Source organism: Panthera leo, chromosome E2 (assembly GCF_018350215.1).
Source record: "Panthera leo isolate Ple1 chromosome E2, P.leo_Ple1_pat1.1, whole genome shotgun sequence".
Classification (NCBI taxonomy): domain Eukaryota; kingdom Metazoa; phylum Chordata; class Mammalia; order Carnivora; family Felidae; genus Panthera; species Panthera leo.
In genome coordinates, this window is record NC_056693.1 from 20,128,593 (window position 1) to 20,146,519 (window position 17,927).

General features: G+C 43.8%; 1 protein-coding gene across 2 annotated transcripts in view; it reads left to right on the plus strand.

Moving 5' to 3' along the window:
• Nucleotides 1-17,927, plus strand: part of CEP89 (centrosomal protein 89) — a 69,753-nt gene that overhangs the window by 33,055 nt on the left and 18,771 nt on the right. For both annotated transcript variants that reach the window (XM_042917808.1, XM_042917809.1), the window contains exons 10-14: nt 4,605-4,655; nt 4,820-4,903; nt 7,309-7,412; nt 11,217-11,332; nt 13,357-13,537. In XM_042917808.1, coding sequence (XP_042773742.1) covers nt 4,605-4,655; nt 4,820-4,903; nt 7,309-7,412; nt 11,217-11,332; nt 13,357-13,537 — 536 coding nt within the window. The remainder of the gene's footprint in view (nt 1-4,604; nt 4,656-4,819; nt 4,904-7,308; nt 7,413-11,216; nt 11,333-13,356; nt 13,538-17,927) is intronic.

The following is a 17,927-nucleotide window of genomic DNA, read 5'->3' on the forward strand; positions in this document are numbered from 1 at the left end:
AAATTCAATAGGGGGTTCAACAACAAACTAGAACAAGTGGAAGAAAGAATCAGTGAAGCTGAAGACATGGCAGTATAATTCATCCTATCAGAGAAGCAAAAAGAAAATGAAAAAGAATGATGGGACGCTATCAAGTGGATTACAGGGGTCCCAGAAGGAGGAGAGAGAGAAAGGGACAGAAAACTTATTTAAATAATGGCTGAAAATTTCCCTAATCTGGGGAGAGAAACAGACCTCCAGATCTAGGAAGTTCAGAGAGTTCCAAATAAGAAGAACCCAAAGACACCCACTCAAAACACATTATAATGAATCTCTCAAAAGTTAAAGACAAGGAAAGAATCTTAAAAACAGCAGAGAGAAAAATAACTTATGACACACAAGGGAACTCCCATAAGAATATCAGCAGATGTTTCAGCAGAAACTTTGCAGGCCAGGAGGGTGTGGCACAGTGTATTCAAAAACAAAACAAAACAAAAACTGCCAACCAAGAATACTCTACCTGACAAAGCTGGACAAAGAGTTTTCCAGACAAGCATAAGCTTAAGGAGTTCGTCACCACTAAACTGGCCTTAAACATACTTTTCTAAGCTAAAATAAAGAGGCAACTTAGTAATAAGAAAACACATAAAAGAACTAATAATTGAATTCAGTAAATTTGAAAAATCAATACAAAAATATACAAAAAAACAGTTGTGTTTCTAGACACTAACAACAAAGTATTGGGAAGAGGAATTAAGGGGGGAAAATCCCATTTATCATAGCATCAAAAATAATAAAATGCTTTGGAATAAATTTACAAAGGAGGTGAAAGATAAAACCCAAAACCATAAAACATACAGATGAAAGAAATTAAAGTCACAAATAAATGGAAAGCTTTTCTGTGCTTATAGATTGGAAGAATTAATAGTTAAAATGTCCATACTAGCCAAAGTGATCTACAGATTCAATGCAGTACCTTTCAAAATTCTGATGGCATTTTTCACAGAAATAGATGGCATTATTTCACAGAAATAAAATTTGTGTGGAATCACAAAAGACCCTCAATAGCCAAAGCAGTCTTGAGTAAGAAGAACAAAATCTGGAGACATCCCACCTCCTGATTTTAAGCTACTACAAAGCCATAGTAATCAAAACAGTATGGTATTGGCATAAAAACAAACACACAGACTAATGGAACAGAACTGAGGGCCTAGAAATAAACCCATGTATATATGCTCAGTTTATTTTTGACAAAGGAGCCAAGAATATACTATGAGGAAAGGACATTCTCTTCGATAAATGATTGGAAAAACCAGATGTCCACATCCAAAAGAATGAAACTGGGCCCCTAGCTTACACCACACCCCAAAATCAACTCAAAATAAATTAAGGACTTGAGCATAAGACCTGAAATCATAAAACTCCTTGACATCAGTCTTGGTGATGGTTTTTTGGATTTGACGCCCAAAACAAAAATAAACCAGTGAGGCTACATCAAACTTCTCAGCAAAGGAAACCATCAACAAAATGAAAAGGCAGCCTGTGGAACGAGAAGATATTTGCAAACCACATATCCAATAAAGGATTAATGCCCCCCAAATACAAGGAATTCCTACAGCTCAATAGCACAAAAATAAATAATTTAAAAACGAGCAAAGGATCTAAATAGCCGTTTTTCCAAAGAACTACAAGTGACCCACAGTGCTCAGCACCACTCACCAGCAGTGAAATGCAAAGTAAAGTCCTAATGAGCTGTCATCTCACCTGTTAGCAGGTCTATTATTAAAAAGACAAGAGACGGCAAGTGTGAGGTGTGGAGAAAAGGGAACCCTCCTGCACTGTCAGAAGTTAATTTGTGCCGCCACTATGGAGGGCAGTATGGAAGTTCCTCAAGAAACTAAAAATAGAGCCCCTATATGATTCATCGATTCTACTTCTGGGTATATGTCCAAAGGCAACAAGGTCACTGTCTTGAAGAGATGTCTGTGCTTTGATGTTCGTTGAAGCATTGTTCATAACAGCCAAGATATGGACACAGCCTACGTGTCTCCACGGATGAATGGATAAAGAAAATGTAATGTATATGCAAAAATGTGTGTGTATGTGTGAGAGAGAGAGAGAGAGAGAGAGAGAGAGAGAGAAAGAGAAAGAGAGAGAGAGATCTATATATCTCACTCTTGATTTGGGCTCAGGTCATGATTCCTGGGTCATGGGATGGAACCCTGTGCCAGCTCCACCCTGTGCATGAGGCCTGCTTGGGATTCTGTCTCTCCCCCTCTCTCTCCCTCTGCCCCCTCCCTCACTCATGCTCGCTCGCTCGTGCTCTCTCTCTCTCAACATACAATACAATATCATATGTTGGAATATTATTCAGCGTTACAAGAGAAGGTAGTGCTGCTCTTTGTAACAACATAGATGAACATGGAGAGCATTCTGCTAAGTGAATTAAGACAGACAAATACTGCATAGTATGACTTCTGTGTGGAATCTTAAAAAAAAAAAAGCAGGTCAAATTTACAGAAACAGTAGAGTGGTGGTTGCCATGGGCTGGGGGCTGGAGGAAATGGGAGAGGCTGGGGTATAATCTTTCAGTCACAAGACGAGTAAGATCTAAGGATTAATGGATAACATGATTATAGTTGATAACACTGTGTTGTATAATTGAAATTTGTTAAGAGAATAGAACTAGTGTTTTCCTTTAAAAAAAAAAAAGGTAAATACATGAGGTGATGGGTGTGTAATTAGCTTGGTGATGGGAATGCTTTCACAGTGGAGGCATACAGAAAGAAGAAAGCAGACTCGTCTTTTCTTTAAAACAGGGATTACAGAATTCGATAAACTCACTGAGCAGAGCACTATATTAGATGCTGCGAGGAGCAAAAAGGAGCCAGAAGGTCAGGTCCTTGCCCTTAGAGGATAGTGCACGTGAGGGGTGTGTGGGGGCGGGTTGGGGGTTCTGACATGTCAGGATGTGCAGCTGACTGTCCCCTGCTGGGATCAGGATAGGAAGCCAGAGAGGACACCTGTTCTCATGTGGTTCCTGAGAATTCAGGGCAGCTCCACAAGCTTCTGATTTTGTTTGTTAATTTTTTTTAATGTTTATGTATTTTTGAGAGAGAGAGCACAGGGGAAGGGCAGGGAGAGAAGAGATGGAGAATCCCAAGCAGGCTCTGCACTGACAGCCCAGAGCCCGATGCAGGGCTTGAACCCACAAACTGTGAGATCATGACCTGAGCCGAGGTCGGACACTTAACCCAGGTGCCCTGGTTTTCTTTTTAAAGTAAGACTTAAGTTTACATTTTGCAATAACAGCTTTGAGATTCACATGCTCACCAGTTCACCCATATAAAGTGTACAATTCAGGGGTACCTGGCTGGCTCAGTCTTGAGCGTGAAGCTCTTGATCTTAGGATTGTAAGTTCAAGCCCCATGTGGGGTATAGAGATTACTTAAAAATGAAATCTTTTTAAAAAATGAAGTGTACAAGTCAGTGATTATTGTAGTGTCTTTGCAGGATCATGCAACAATCGCTACAGTCAATTTTAGGGCACGTTCGTCACAACAAGAAATTTCATACCTGTTAGCAGTCACTCCCCATTTCCCCCACCACCTGCACTAGCCCCTGCAACTACTAATGTACTTTCTGTGTCTGTGGATTAGCCTGTTGTGAGCATTTCATATAAACGAAATCATACAACATGTGATCTTTCTTGACTGACTTCTTTCACATAGCATAATGTTAACTCACGCATGCACTCGAACGTGAGTGGGGGAGGGGCAGAGAGAAAGGGAGAGAGAGGGAGAGAGAGAGAGAGAGAGAGAGAGAGAATGAATCCCAAGCAGGCTCCACCCTGTCAGCTCAGAGCCCAAGACAGGGCTCGAACTCACGAACTGTGAGACCATGACCTGAGCCGAAATCAAGAGTTGGATGCTTAATTGACTGAGCCACCCAGGCACTCCCCCCACTGATTTCCTGACTTTTATGATGTTACTGCGGTTGAGTGAATGAATGTTTGTTGGCAGGAAATATACACTGAAGTACTTAGAGGAAAAGGGGCATGGTATCTGCAAATGTCTCTCAAACATTTCAGAAAAAAAGTGGTCATATGTACATACATGCACAAATGTATGCATGTGCATGCATAGATGCTGATGCCCGGTCTAGAATGAGAATATCTAAGGCTTATTTGCAATAACATGGATGGAGCTAAGGAGTATAATGCTAAGCGAAATAAGTCAGTCAGAGAAAGACAAATACTATATGATCTCACTCATGTGGAATTTAAGAGACAAATGAGCAAAGGACAAAAAAAAGAGAGAAGCAAACCAAGAAACAGATACTTAACTACAGAGAAGAAACTGATGGTTACCAGAGGGAAGGGGGTGGGGTGGGGGCAGGGGGAGATGGGTGATGGGGACTAAGGAGGGCACTTGTGATGAGCACCGGGTGTTGGTATGGAAGGTGCTGAATCACTATGTTGTACACCTGAAACTACTGTAAAACTGTATGTGATCTATACTAGAATTGGAATTTAAAACTTAATTTAAAAAAAAAAGCATATCTAAGGCTTGAAATATCAGAGGAAGTGTAGTTTAATTTGCCTTCACCATGTGCTTTGCTCTTAGACTTTAAATATCGACGGCCTCCCATCAAAGGGTCCAACACCACCCTGGTTGGTAAGTGAAAGTTATTTCATTTCAGGCCCACGCCTTCTGGGCTATAATTGAATAGATGTTAAAAACGATTCCAAATTAAGTAGATTTTCTTACCTTTTTAAAAACGTGCTGGTTGTGTTCAGATGTAAGACCTATGATAACCTTCTTTTTTCCATTGTGTTCAGTTGGATACAAAGTACCTGTCACCCTTGTTACTGGCATATGAAGACAGGATGAAAGAGAAGGATGAGCTCAATGCCACCCTTCAGGTAGGCTGGCAAATGCCTCAGGACAAGGTTTATAAAAAATAAGACCACTTCAAACTTTGAAGAAACATTTTGAAGATAGGTATGCCCAACATCTCCTGGGTACTCAGATGTTGGAAGCGGGGAGAAAAGGGAGGAAGGAGTGTAGTGGTGCAGGTGGGGGGGAGGGGAGGAAGGAAGAGAAAGAAAGAGGGAGGGAGGGATCAGTGGGGCCGGAGGGGTGCGCGGGGATAGGTGAGCGGGGTGTGGAGGGATGGGATGGTGCCGCATCCATCAGAAGCCCGGATTCCCAGGCCGGCAGCCCCGGGGGGGCCGGGCTCTGGGTGTGCAGAGAAGACAGCAGCAGGGGCCGCTCCTTTCCTGGCGCTCTGCGGCTGCACGCTCCACTGCGGAGGGACATTGGGCAGACATGGGAAGAGTAGGCCAGAGATACTTTAGGCCGACTCAGATGCTTCTTAGCTCTCTGAAGAGCTGACCCCAGAGAAATCCAGTGGTGGTGGTGGTGAGGAAGCCAGGTGTTTGCTCATTTCTGCCTTGTTCAACTCTGTGTGGTGGGAAGGGCCTCCGACAGCAGACCCCGTTCTCATTACACAGGCGGCCAAGGCTACGTGGCTGTTATGGGTATAGGTCCCATCCTCTCTGTGTGCTCATTTAAGTGACCAAAGACATCTCTGGAATTGGAAGGATCCAGAGAGAAAAGTTTGGGTTTTCTGGACTCTCTGGCTGAGAGGGTCTGTTAAGTCACCCAGCCTTCCTTGTTATACTGTCCCATGTACAGTGGTCCACGTAGTACGGTTTTGAACCTTTTCTTCTAGACTTCCTGTTGGACATTTAATTTTGTAAGAGGATGAATTAATCTTTTTTTTTTTTTTTTTTTTTTTTTTTGAGAGAGAGAGAGAGAGAGCATGTGCACACACTCACGAGCGGGGTGGGCAGAGAAAGAGGGAGAAAGAGAATCCCAAGCAGGCTCTGCCCTCCCAGAGCAGAGCCCTGCGTGGGGGCTCAGTCTCACAAACCCTGAGACCTTGACCCTGAGCCGAAATGAAGAGAAGCTTAACCAACTGAGCCACTCAGTGCCCCAGGGGTGAATTAATCTTATACTAATTAACTATCAAGCCAAACAACTAACAAAATTAATTTGGTGCTCCTTCTAAAACAGGGGTATGGAAATAGTCTTTGTAAATAGACATTTAGTAAATATTCTAGGCTTTGCAGGCCCTGTGGCCTCTGTCAGCAACTCTTCAGCTCTGCTGTGGAAGGATGAAAACAGCTATAGACGAAGTGCAAATGAATGAGTGTGGCTGTGTTCCAGTAAAACTTTATTTACAAAACAAGCACCTGGCTTGGGGGCTTTAGTTTACCTGAGCCCTGTTCTGTAAAAGAGCTGTCAGCCACTGGGGAGTGTGTTTGGGCAGAAAGGTAAAAAAGAAGCTACATGGCATGGTTAAGTTAACTGGGTATAAGCATAAATGTCTAATAGCTGAGAGGAGAATGCAGACTGGCATCTGAGGTTGTCTCGTGCTGAAGGACGCCACAAGACACTGAAGCTGACTGAGGGCTGGCTGAGAAAAGCAGCGACGGAGGAGGCCCAGCAAGAGTGCCAAGAACACAGGAGGCAAAAGCGGGCCCCACAGCAGTCCTTAGTTGGGCGAATGACGGATGGAGCTGTCCTCACTGATGGCTTCCTGTAGGAGAGGCTTTCTTGTGATCATAAAGGGCCAAAATTAGGAGAATCCAGGGGCACCTGGGTAGCTCAGTCGGTTGAGCATCCGACTTCGGCTCAGGTCATGATCTCACGGCTTGTGGGTTCGAGCCCCGCATCGGACTCTGTGCTGACAGCTCAGAACCTGCTTCGGATCCTCTGTCTCCCTCTCCCTCTACCCCTTCTCTACTTGCACGTGCGCTCTCTCTCTCTCTCTCTCTAAAAAAAATAAACATTAAAAAAAAAAATAGACTCCAACCCCTACCCTTTAATTCAGATGAAAATTTCTTACTTTTATCTAAAAATTTCCAGTTTATCCTCCAAAGTCTTTAAACAAAAGAAAAATTACAGTGTTCTTAGGTCTCTGCTTTCTTTCTTTCTTTTTTTTTTTTTTTGACCTGCCTTTATCTTTTCAACTTGTGGCACTCATAGGAAAATGTTATCAAATCAGGAACTGAGTGTTTAAAACCTGATGTTCTCTGTCCCTTGTACTCAGCATCGCGGTTGTGTCCTGCTTCCCACCAGACTGGGGAGCTCCCTGAGGGCAGGCGCCTGGTGCTGCTACACAGCTTAAGGCAGCTGTTGCTGTGAGACTTTGCTAGAAAGCCGCTGACCTTTGACTTGAGCCACAGCGACAGCGCTAAGGCTGAGAAGTAGCGCCATGTGTCTGTGTGTGTGTTACAGTGTATATACATTTGTATTTCAGGAGGAAATGAGGATGTTTAGGATGAGGGTCCAGGAAGTGGTGAAAGAAAACGAAGAATTGCATCAGGAGCTAAATAGAAGCAGTCCTGTTACCAGCAAGGAATGGCAAGTGTGTTTCTGGTATATTCTGCTAGCTCAAAAGAAAACAAGATGAGAGGAATAAACTTTATTAAACCATCAGATACCTTTTCCTTTTTTTCACTAAAACATTTTCAGGGAGAGTTTCTAAGAAATCAATAAGGCACAGTGAAAATGTGATCTATTCTAAACTTGAATTTTAAAGATTACGTTTAAAATTCTAAATAGGCTTTTACGGGGCACCCGGGTGGCTCGATCGGTTGAGGCCGGGCTCTTGATTTCAGTTCGGGTCATGATCTCACGGTTCCGTGAGATCGAGCCCTGAGTCGGGTTCTGTGCAGAGAGCACAGAGACTGCTTGGGGTTCTCTCCCTCTGTGTCTGCTACTCCCCTCTTCACGTGCGTGCATGTGCGTGCACACGCTCTCTCGCTCTCTCAAAATAAACAAACTTTAAAAACTAAAATAAAATTGAAATAGCTTTTTAAACCTGAAATCCATCTACTCTCTCTCCCTTTTTATGTTCCGATGTTGTATTTCTCTAGGACAGTTTTCCCATTCCAAACCTGTTGAGCCACATCCTTTTTGCCCTCGTGACGGTTCCAGAGCTTTAGCACAGAAAGCTCAGGATGGGGCTCCGTACCACTAGCTCCCGTCTGGCCTGCCCTTTCCGTGGCCTTCCATTCCCTGACAACTGAGTGTTGCCTCACTCCGTCCTGCTACAGATGCTGCTGCCTCTCCCCAGAATGCCCCTCCTGCCTCTTACTCATCCGTTAGGGCCCTGCTCAAATGGCCCTGATCAAATGATGCTGGTCGGCGCCTCTCCCTGGAGGCAGAATTCCTCAGTTGCTCCCTTGTCTCAGTTTCTGACACGGCCCTAAACATACACCCTGTCCTGGTACCTGCCATGCTGTGCCTACCTGTGTGTCTCCGTGTCGGGCTTACTGTGCTCGGTGAGCTCTTCGAGGGCAAGGCGATGTCCTGTTCATCAGCACAGTGGCAACAGAGGCCTAGTCAATGAACACGTGAAAGTAGAGGTCTTAAAAAGTCTAAGGGCAATACCCAGGCAAGACTAAGAAAGCAAAAGCTATTCACGTTGATCTTTTTCTATGTTATACTTAGTAATTTTTAAATGTTTTAACATCACTGAAAAAAAATTAAAGTACTTTCCGTATGTGATGTCCCGGAATTCGGAATAAGAGACAACAGCATTGCTACCATCAGGTGGGTTCTCCCTGATGTGATGGTCACTGATGTGTCAGTCGGGTTTGGCCTGGGCAGCTACTGGATCTTGGTGCACTGTGGTTTCCACTGTTGAACTAGGATTTTCTTCTGTCAGGGCTCCTAAGGTGCCTCCCCTCAACCCTCCTTGAATAGCACCCTAGAAAGCAGGTCACTTAGACTGCTTGCAAGAGCCCTCGAGAGAACTGGGATGTCAGGTTCTTCCTCTGACCTCGTACATAAATGCAAGTCAAACCTGGTTACTTCTCCTTAAAATCAAATAAATAAGCAGAAGAAAGACCCCACTTTCAAATCCACACGTGCACTTGGCCCTTGGCACCCTGCTCTGGTGTGGTGGTCTATGCCATGGTTGGGGAGATGTTAGGGCTGTGTGGTGCCTGTTGAGGCACCCCCCCCCCCCCATCTGGCCTCTCCCTTATTCTGAACTCATTGCCCTCCACCCCGGGGAGGGGTCCTGTGAGCAGATCTCCTGGCACTCCTGGGCACCCCTGGCACTCGTGCCCCCCCCCCCACCTCCCTGGCCGCTGATCCCTGTCCCTGCACAGGTGCCAGGTACGGGACGTCCCCACCAGAGACTCGGGCACACCAACTTCACACGTCAGTAGAAACTGTCTCCTTATTTTCACGTAATTTCTCCATGAACTTCTGGGCCATAACTAAATTCTGCATTTCTTTTCCTGATGTCCTCTGACCAACTGGGATAGCTCATGTTTCACGGGCCTCAGTTTGCCTCTAAAATAGGAGGGGGGGGTGCGCCTGGGTGGCTCAGTCGGTAAAAGCGGCCGACTTCAGCTCAGGTCATGATCTCGCAGTCCGTGAGTTCAAGCCCCGCATCGGGCTCTGTGCTGACAGCTCAGAGCCTGGAGCCTGTTTCAGATTCTGTGTCTCCCTCTCTCTGACCCTCCCCCGTTCATGCTCTGTATCTCTCTGTCTCAAAAATAAATAAACGTTTAAAAAAAAATTAAAAAAAATAAAAATAAAAATAAATAAGTAAAATAGGAGGGGGTACTAAACTAAATCTGAGGTCTTAAATTTTTTTTTTTTTTAAGAAATAGGAGAATCCCTAATATTTAAAAAAGAAAGAAAAGAAGGAATGGTGGAAGGGAAAGAAAGGAAGGAGGGAAGCAGGTAGGGAAAAAAGAGCAAAGGGAGGGAGGGAGGGAGGAAGAAAGAAGTCCCGAGAAAGTCCACAGTGGGGCTGGTCTGTCAGAGGCAGGACAGTTGTGGGGCCACAGCTGGGAGCTGGCGGGGAGGGGGGCTGGGACTCTGTCCCTCCCAGACAGCAGGGCAGCTCCCTCCCATCATGGGTGCCGAGGAGCCAATGTGCAGCCACTACTGGAGTGAGATCATTGCTGTAGCTTGACTCTTTTCATCTTTTTTCTCTCCTTCCTCCACTTCCCTTTTTGAGCTTAAAGTGAAAACTTGAGATAATTTACTGGTTTACCATTTGCTTTGAATGGTAAGCATTTAACCAGATTTCCGAGGCCCCCTCAGCTCATTCCGATTGGAATTTTCAATCATGAAGGTTGAGCTGGGCTGGGATTTACTTGGCACCCTCTGTAAGGGAAGGGTTTGCTCATGTGAGATTAAGGTTGGGGACTTTTAGTACTTAGTATGGTTTAAGAAACCAGCCAGAGGATTTTAACAAAGTCATCGTTTTGGGACAAATATGCTATTGATTACAAGTGAGTACTTCTCAATTAAAATGAGAACTTCTAGGGAGCCTGAGTGGCTCAGTCAGTTAAACGTCCTACTCTTGATTTCTGCTCAGGTCATGATCCCAGCATTGTGAGATCGAGCCCCATGTTGGGCTCTATGCTGAGAGTGGATTCTGCTTGGGATTCTTTCTCTCTCTCCCTCTGCCCCTCTCCCCTGCTTGTGGGCTCTCTCTCTCTCTCTCTCTCTCTCTCTCTCTCTGTCTCAAATTAAAAAAAAAAAAAAAAAAAGGAAACTTCCTAAATTCTTCCTCAGTTCTAATTACCTACTGGTTTCAAAATAATCCAGTGGGTTTTGGGATTGGAGGTTTATATAGATGAAACAAGATTGGCCATTTGATAATTGTTCATAGTGGGTGTTGTGTACATGAGGGCTTATTATCTGTTTCTTTTCTACTTCTGTATATGTTTGAAATGTTACATTTTAAAAAGTTACTGAAGCAGTTCATAATGGAGACTTTATTACTGTCCTTTCCCAGTTTAATGTGAGTGGGAGGATTAACTGTGTTTGAAAGATGTTTAGTATTGAAACTTGTCCAGATAGTCATTACCTACAACACATTAGTGGCTTTCTTTTATTTTTTTTTAAATTTTTTTTTATGTTTTTATTTATTTTTGAGAGAGAGAGTGTGAGCCGGGGAGGGGCCAAGAAGGAGACAAAAAATCTGAAGCAGTCTCCAGGCTCTGAACTGTCAGCACAGAGCCCAACGTGGGGCTCAAACTCATGAACCACGAGATCATGACCTGAGCCAAAGTCGAATGCTTAACTGACTGAGCCACCCAGATACTCCTTACTTGCTTTCTTTTAGACTCTGGAGTGTCTCTGTAATCATTCAGTACCTGAATAGCAGTATTTAATTTTGTAAATCAATTGTAGGCGTCAGCTTCAGACTCACGCAGAACTGGTTTTAGAGGAAAACAAGTTGTTGATAGAGCAGTTGGAGATTCAGCAAAGAAAAGTCAAGGACACCCACCAGGAGCGTCTCCAGGAAGGTGAGCCATCTTTCCATCAAGTAATGATGATGCTGTGATATCACTGTTGTCTCATACTTGCACCACCCCCCCTTCTGGTAGAGATCCAAATTAAAAATGGGGGAAATCACGTTTTCTAGAATGTGTTGTTCTTTACTGAAATGCAGCTGTTTATGTTACAACATATCCAACCATTACCGCAGTGATTCCTTTCTCTTAGGCTCCGCAGTGTCCTTCCAGTTATTCTGTAAATCTTGTAAAGCAAATGTACGTGACCCATTTCGAATCTGCAGAACTGGGTTTGGGGGTGTTAATGCCATTCGTAAGAGGGGAAAATCATGGGAGGTGAATATTTGAAACAATGCAAGGGTCTGTTCCTGAACATTTGTGGCATGAGTAATAAGAACTCACTCACCCTGAACAGTTTCTGTGTGACCTTGCCCTTCGTCAGAGCTGTGGGTGCTGTGATAGACTGTATTTCCCTTCGATACCTTCTGTGAGCACCCCCTCTCTCCATGTGTCCCTCCCTGCCTCTAGGAGCCTCAGAGCATATGGCCTTGGACTTTGAAGTGGACCAGATTGAGTCATTTCTTCTACTTTGGTTAAACCCCAAATTTATGAGCACAAAAGGTAGTGGCATTTTTCCCCCTGTGCTTTACTGATTTTTCTTTTCCAGGGAAGAATAACACAGGACAGGAGGGCAAAATACAAGCTGTCTTGTGTGAGCCAATGTAACCCCTCCCTTCTGTTTTCCCTAATGTTCCTGATTATTTTTAAAAAATTTTTTTAAGTTTATTTAGAAAGAGAGAGATGGGGGGGAGGGGCAGAGAGAGAGGGAGAGAGAATCCCAAGCAGGCTCCACACTGCCAGTGTAGAGCCCAATGTGGGGCTCGAACTCACAAACTGAGATCATACCCAAACTGAAATCAAGAGCCGGATGCCTTACCGACTGAAAATGCTCCTGATTATTTAATGACTGCCCTTTCCACCCTGGGCACTAAGGCCCCCACTGCTTCGGAAGCCACTGGGTTGGCACACCATTTGTTTCCACGAGCCGGGTCATGTTTAAAAGCGACACTGTCTGTCAGCACGTCCGATAGGCATTTCTTCCACAGGACTTCCCCTTCAACTCCACGTGGCACGGACATATGTGCCTTTCCTCTGGCATTATTTGGGGCGGAGGAAAGAGAAAGTCGTTGAGCCTCCTGTCTTTGTTTTCAAGACCAGAGATGGCAGGGAAAATTAATTTTGTATTCCCTGAGCTTAATTTCTTTAAATGTAGTGGATCTGAGCAGGTGTGGTGACTATTCTGGTCACGGAGAATAGGGCCAACCTTTAGGCCTGTCTGGTTTAGTCAGCTGCCTATCTTATCTTCCCATTTCCCAGAGGGAGCTATTCATTTTGACCAACTAACTTTTCACAGAGTACAAGGATTTAAAGTTTTATGCTCTAAGACTTCTAAGTGCTGGTTCCAACAGCTGTCTGGGAAGTATCTTATCATTATGTACTACGGTGTTGCTCAGGCTGAAAATATTTACAATTTCCTTTAGATACAGGACAGAAAACGTAACTTAATGAGGAAAGGGAAGAAAAGCAATAAATTCAGTCTGTACTTGGGCCATATTTGATGTCTCTAAATACTTGAAAATCTTGCACTTTCAGGGATAATATCGATGTTGTGTGTCTGTGCTTGTGTATCTGTGTGTGACTTAAGGCTTCAGTCTTTGGAAAGTCAGTTCCTTGAAGGCTAAAATCATGTTTTGTTTAACATCATATATTATCAACTATGATATCAACAAATTGAACCTGCTAAAAAATAATAATAAATAAATTGAGCCCCAGTAGGGAAATGTATATTTAGGGAACATTTAATATAGGGACAGTAATTTCTAAGTACAAGGCCTTTAGTATTAATTTCTAAATCCCCAAAAGATTTTTTTCAAGATCATTTTTTATGAGCTGGCTCTCCTTGGTATTACCTAGTAATCAGGAATCCTGTTTTCCTAAGTCTTCTGTACCAAGTCTTTATCCATCTCATTTTTCAGTTTCTAAGCTGACAAAACAACTCATGCTTCTGGAGACTAAAACCCAGAGCCAAGAAAAGGAGCTAACTCAAAACAAGGAGCAAATGGAAATTTTACGTACTGAATGCCAGGAACTAAAAACACGCTTGGATGGCAAAATTGCAATGAACGTCCATGCTTCGATTGTAAACGAATTAAAAAGGTAAGGACACAGGGTCTTTTCATTTTCACAAGTGTGAGCGTGTCACCGTGCGTGTGGTTTTAGGCGGAGAGGAGAGGGGTCACACTGTCTTCTTCGGAGTCTATTAGCTGCACCAACACAGGTGTCCGGGACTGAGAATGGTAAATCTTTTATTATTAAAGTACGCTATGCCTGTCTTTGAGGGCTGCCATCTGCAGAGTGTGTGTGTGTGTGTGTGTGTGTGTGTGTGTGCGCGCATGTGCGCACGTCCGTGATTTCTTTTCCCCCTACTGTTCCAGCCTTTATTGGTTCTGGACCCAAAGATAATTTAAACTAGTAGAATAGAAAACCTGGATATCCAGTAATAGGGAACTGGTTCAATTAAAGGATACAAGCATAAAATGCTCTTTATTTGTTTGTTTGTTTGTTTTGAGAGGGAGAGAAAGAGCACGAGCAAGGGAGGGGCAGAGAGGGAGAGAGAGAATCCCAAGCAGGCTCTGCACTGCCAGTGCAGAGCCCGACGTGGGGCTCAAACTCATGAATCACAAGATCAGGACCTGAGCCAAAACCAAGAGACACTCAACCGACTGAGCCACCCAAGCACTTCAAGGGAAAAAATATATTTTTAGATGAAGAGATTAGATTATAAAACAGTATGTATAGAATGATCACAATTTTATTTAAAAGGAAAATTTTATTTAAAGAGAAAGAAAGCATATGTATGTATGTGTATTAAGGTGACCAACCATCCCGGTTTACCTGGGACCGAGAGGTTTTCCCAGAATGTGGGAATTAACAGTGCTAAAACTGGAAGAGTCTGAGGCAAACTGGAATGAGTTGACTGTTCTAATATGTGGGTCTTTATATGTATTTCTTATGTGTATAAATACATACACATATTTGTATATGGTCACACTCACATATGCCATAAGTACGTAGAAAAAAAGACTGGAAGAATGGAAAAATACTAACAGAAATTCTCTTTGACAGGTGAAATGGGTGTATTAGTAGCTGAGGTTTTCCAGAAAAACGATGGATATATGTAGGATGTGTATATAGATATTTCTAGAGAGAGGTTTATTTTAAGGAACTGGCTCACACGATTATAGAGGCTGGCAAATCCGGAATCCACAGGGCAGCCAGCTGGCTAGAAACTCAGGCAGGATTTCTGTGGTACACTCTTGAGGCAGAATTCCTTCTGTAGGAACTCTCAGTTTGGGCTCATAAAGCCTTCAACTGATCGGATGGGACCCACCCACTTATCAAGGGTAATCTGTTTTACGTCAAGTCAGTTGCCGATAGATGTTTATCACATCTGCAGAATTCCTCCACAGCAGCATCCGTCTAACGTGTGACCGAACAACCAGGCACCATAGCCTAGCCAAGTTGACACATAAAATTAACCATCAAAACGGTAATTTAAATTTTCTTTGTGTTTTGTTTTAAAATATTTTACCTGTGTTCTATTATGAATATACATTATTTTCATAATGGAGGAAATAATTTTTTAAATGGTTAGGCATTCAGCTAAGACGGTTGACGTGGGGGAATAAATGAGTTAGGGCATGTAAAGTGCTTAGTTTGGTGCGTCAGTAAATGCTGGAACCCAGTGTTTTCGCTGTACTATTACATGTTGTCTGGGCCATACCTGTACTTTACTTTTCTATTCCAGTAGAGGAAGGAAAGTTTTTTGAGATTATGTTCCTCTTTGTGATTTTATTTCCCTCAAACACCCACTCCTGTGGCTGATGTTTTTTTGTGGATGTGTCATAGGCACATATTCTAGATGTGAGTGTAGAAGATATGAAAACCTTCAGAAGGAAGCCACTAATGGCAAAGGCAATGGAAGACAAGGCAAACATGTTGAAAAGGCAAACATGTCACCACATCTCTTGTAAGTGGAAAATAGGAGAGGAGCATTGTGATAGAGAGTAAACTAGTCCCTACTAGAAGATGACAGAAGGCCTTTGTGCCAGCCTTTTTCCAGGAGGCTTTGTGCTCAGAGTTGACTGGTGGGGTAGAGGGTGGAGCAGTGAGGGTGAACACGGAGTGTTGACTCCGATGGTTCCTTATTGGAGGGCACAGTGTTTGACTGGAGAGAGCATTTGTAACATGGGAAGAGGGGCACGGCTTCATCAGGGATGGAATGTGTGAATTCGGGGAAATCCGTAGAGGCTGTACCAAGATTGGGTAGAAAAACAGACAAAGTAAGGTGAATACTACAGACATGAGGTAAGCCAAGGACACCTTGGAGTTGGGCTGAAGGGAGCCAAAGTGCGCCCACCCTCTGGTTGCCTCAGGTAGGGGGCTCCCTTCCCACACTGATCCGGTAGTAAGAGATCCGCCACATGTACCAGAGCAGTTAGTTACTAGTCATCAGCGAAGCAGCTGTTGACCCAGCTCCTACAATGAGGGGAGTCTCAGGAGGAATTTGGGAAAGGGCTGTGTCTCGGGCAAAGATGAGGTCCTGAGAGAAAGGTGTTTATAGAATAAAAGGGTTAAACTGAATGGTCGGTGAGTGTCCAGGGACGGTGCCTATGTGTCATTTGTCCTCTCCTTGTTCAGGAAAGTGCGGATCATAAATATGGAGTGGCTTCTCCATTTTGTCTTGTTTGTTCTGTCTGTTGGCAGCTTGCCTGGGAGGAACTGTGGCCCAGGAGAGGGCAGGAGGTTATTCTCACGGGGAGCTGTCCAGCTGACTTAGAGCTGTGCGGTGGCCACGCCTGGAGGCTTACATTGTTCTTGGCTTTTATCATCACTTACAACTGTTGAGTCTACCCACGATGTGAACCAGGGTGTCACCCCACCTCTAAAGAAAGTTAGCAAACTTGTTTAGAGAGAGCTAAAGGTTTGGGGTGACTAATGGTGTCTACACAAGGAAAGCCTTCCTTATTCTGGCTTTTGGGGCAGGGGGGTTCTAGCCTAAAGGGTAGCTGACTAGTCACAGAATTCATCTGTGTAGGCAGAGTCCTGCTCAGCAGTCAGTGATATGCCTGCTCAGGGAGATGCCAGGGCAGAAAAGCCATCTCCTTATATAATACCTACCAAATACCCAGTTCTTCATCCTAAAATAAGAGCAGACTCCTAGATGTGAACTAATGACAAGCATCATTGGATATAAAGGAGGTAAAAATACAGTGAAAGAGGGAGACCCACGTAAGCAGAGAAACTCACTTCAAAGGAAAGTCAGATGGGGCGCCTGGGTGGCTCAGGCACGTGAGCATCTGACTCGTGATCTCAGCTCAGGTCTTAATCTCAGGGTTGTGAGTTTAAGTCCCACATTTGGCTCCGTGCTAAGCGTGAGGCCTACTTAAAAAAACAAATAAAAGGAAACAGATAATATAGAGAATGCAGGAGATCTAAAACAATAAAATGCCATAAAAGAAGTGCAATTATTAAGAGCAAGATTAGAAATGATTACCAGAGGGACGCCTGGGTGGCTCAGTTGGTTAAGCGTCCAACTTCAGCTCAGGTCATGATCTCACAGTTTGTGAGTTCGAGTCCCGCGTCGGACTCTGGCTGACAGCTCGGAGCCTGGGGCCTACTTCAGATTCTGTGTCTCCCTCTCTCTGCCCCTCCTCTGCTCATGCTCTGACTGTCTGTCTTTCAATAATAAATAAACGTTAAAAAAAATTTTTTTTAAATAAATGATTACCAGAATCTAAAGAAAATCAGAAAGGCCAAAAGACAAATTGGTCAATTCTACCAGAGCATAAGGAGACAGACAATTGGGAATGGAGAGGAAGGTAATAGATGGAGGACCCATCCAGAAAGTCCAACCTTAGATCATCAGGAACCTCAGAAAGAAAGATTGAAGAAAATGGGTAGACCGACATTAATAGTTGAAGGGCATAGTTGAAGTCTCTGAAGACTAACGCTAGGACCCGCAGAGTACCCGGTACGGTGAATGAAAAAGACCCACACCCAGATATACCTGAATGAAATACCAGTGGATCCAGAAGGACAAGACAGTCCCAGCACCCACAAATGAATAGCGAGCTGGGACTCCAAAGGGTTTCATCCTCAGGGTAGGGCGAACCGGAAACAAACCAGCCCTCAGTCCTCTCTGGAGGAAGGTTCCTTACTCCTAAAAATTTTCCAAGGATAGTGTCCAGGACACAAAGACAGACAGACAGACAGACAGTGACTGGGAACCAATAGAAGTAGCACATAATAATAAAGAGTCCAGATATAGAATTATCAGACAAAGACTATAAAGCAACTGGTGGCTGTTAGGCTTAAAGAAATAAAAGCCTCCAAAATATCTTCTGAGAACTAAAAAGCATCACAATACTGGGTTTGGAAAAGAAACAGAATTTTTAGAACTGGAAGATACAGTAACCTAAATTGAGAATTCACTGGATGGGCTTAACTCTAGATGAGACATATGAGGATGGGGAATTAGTGAACT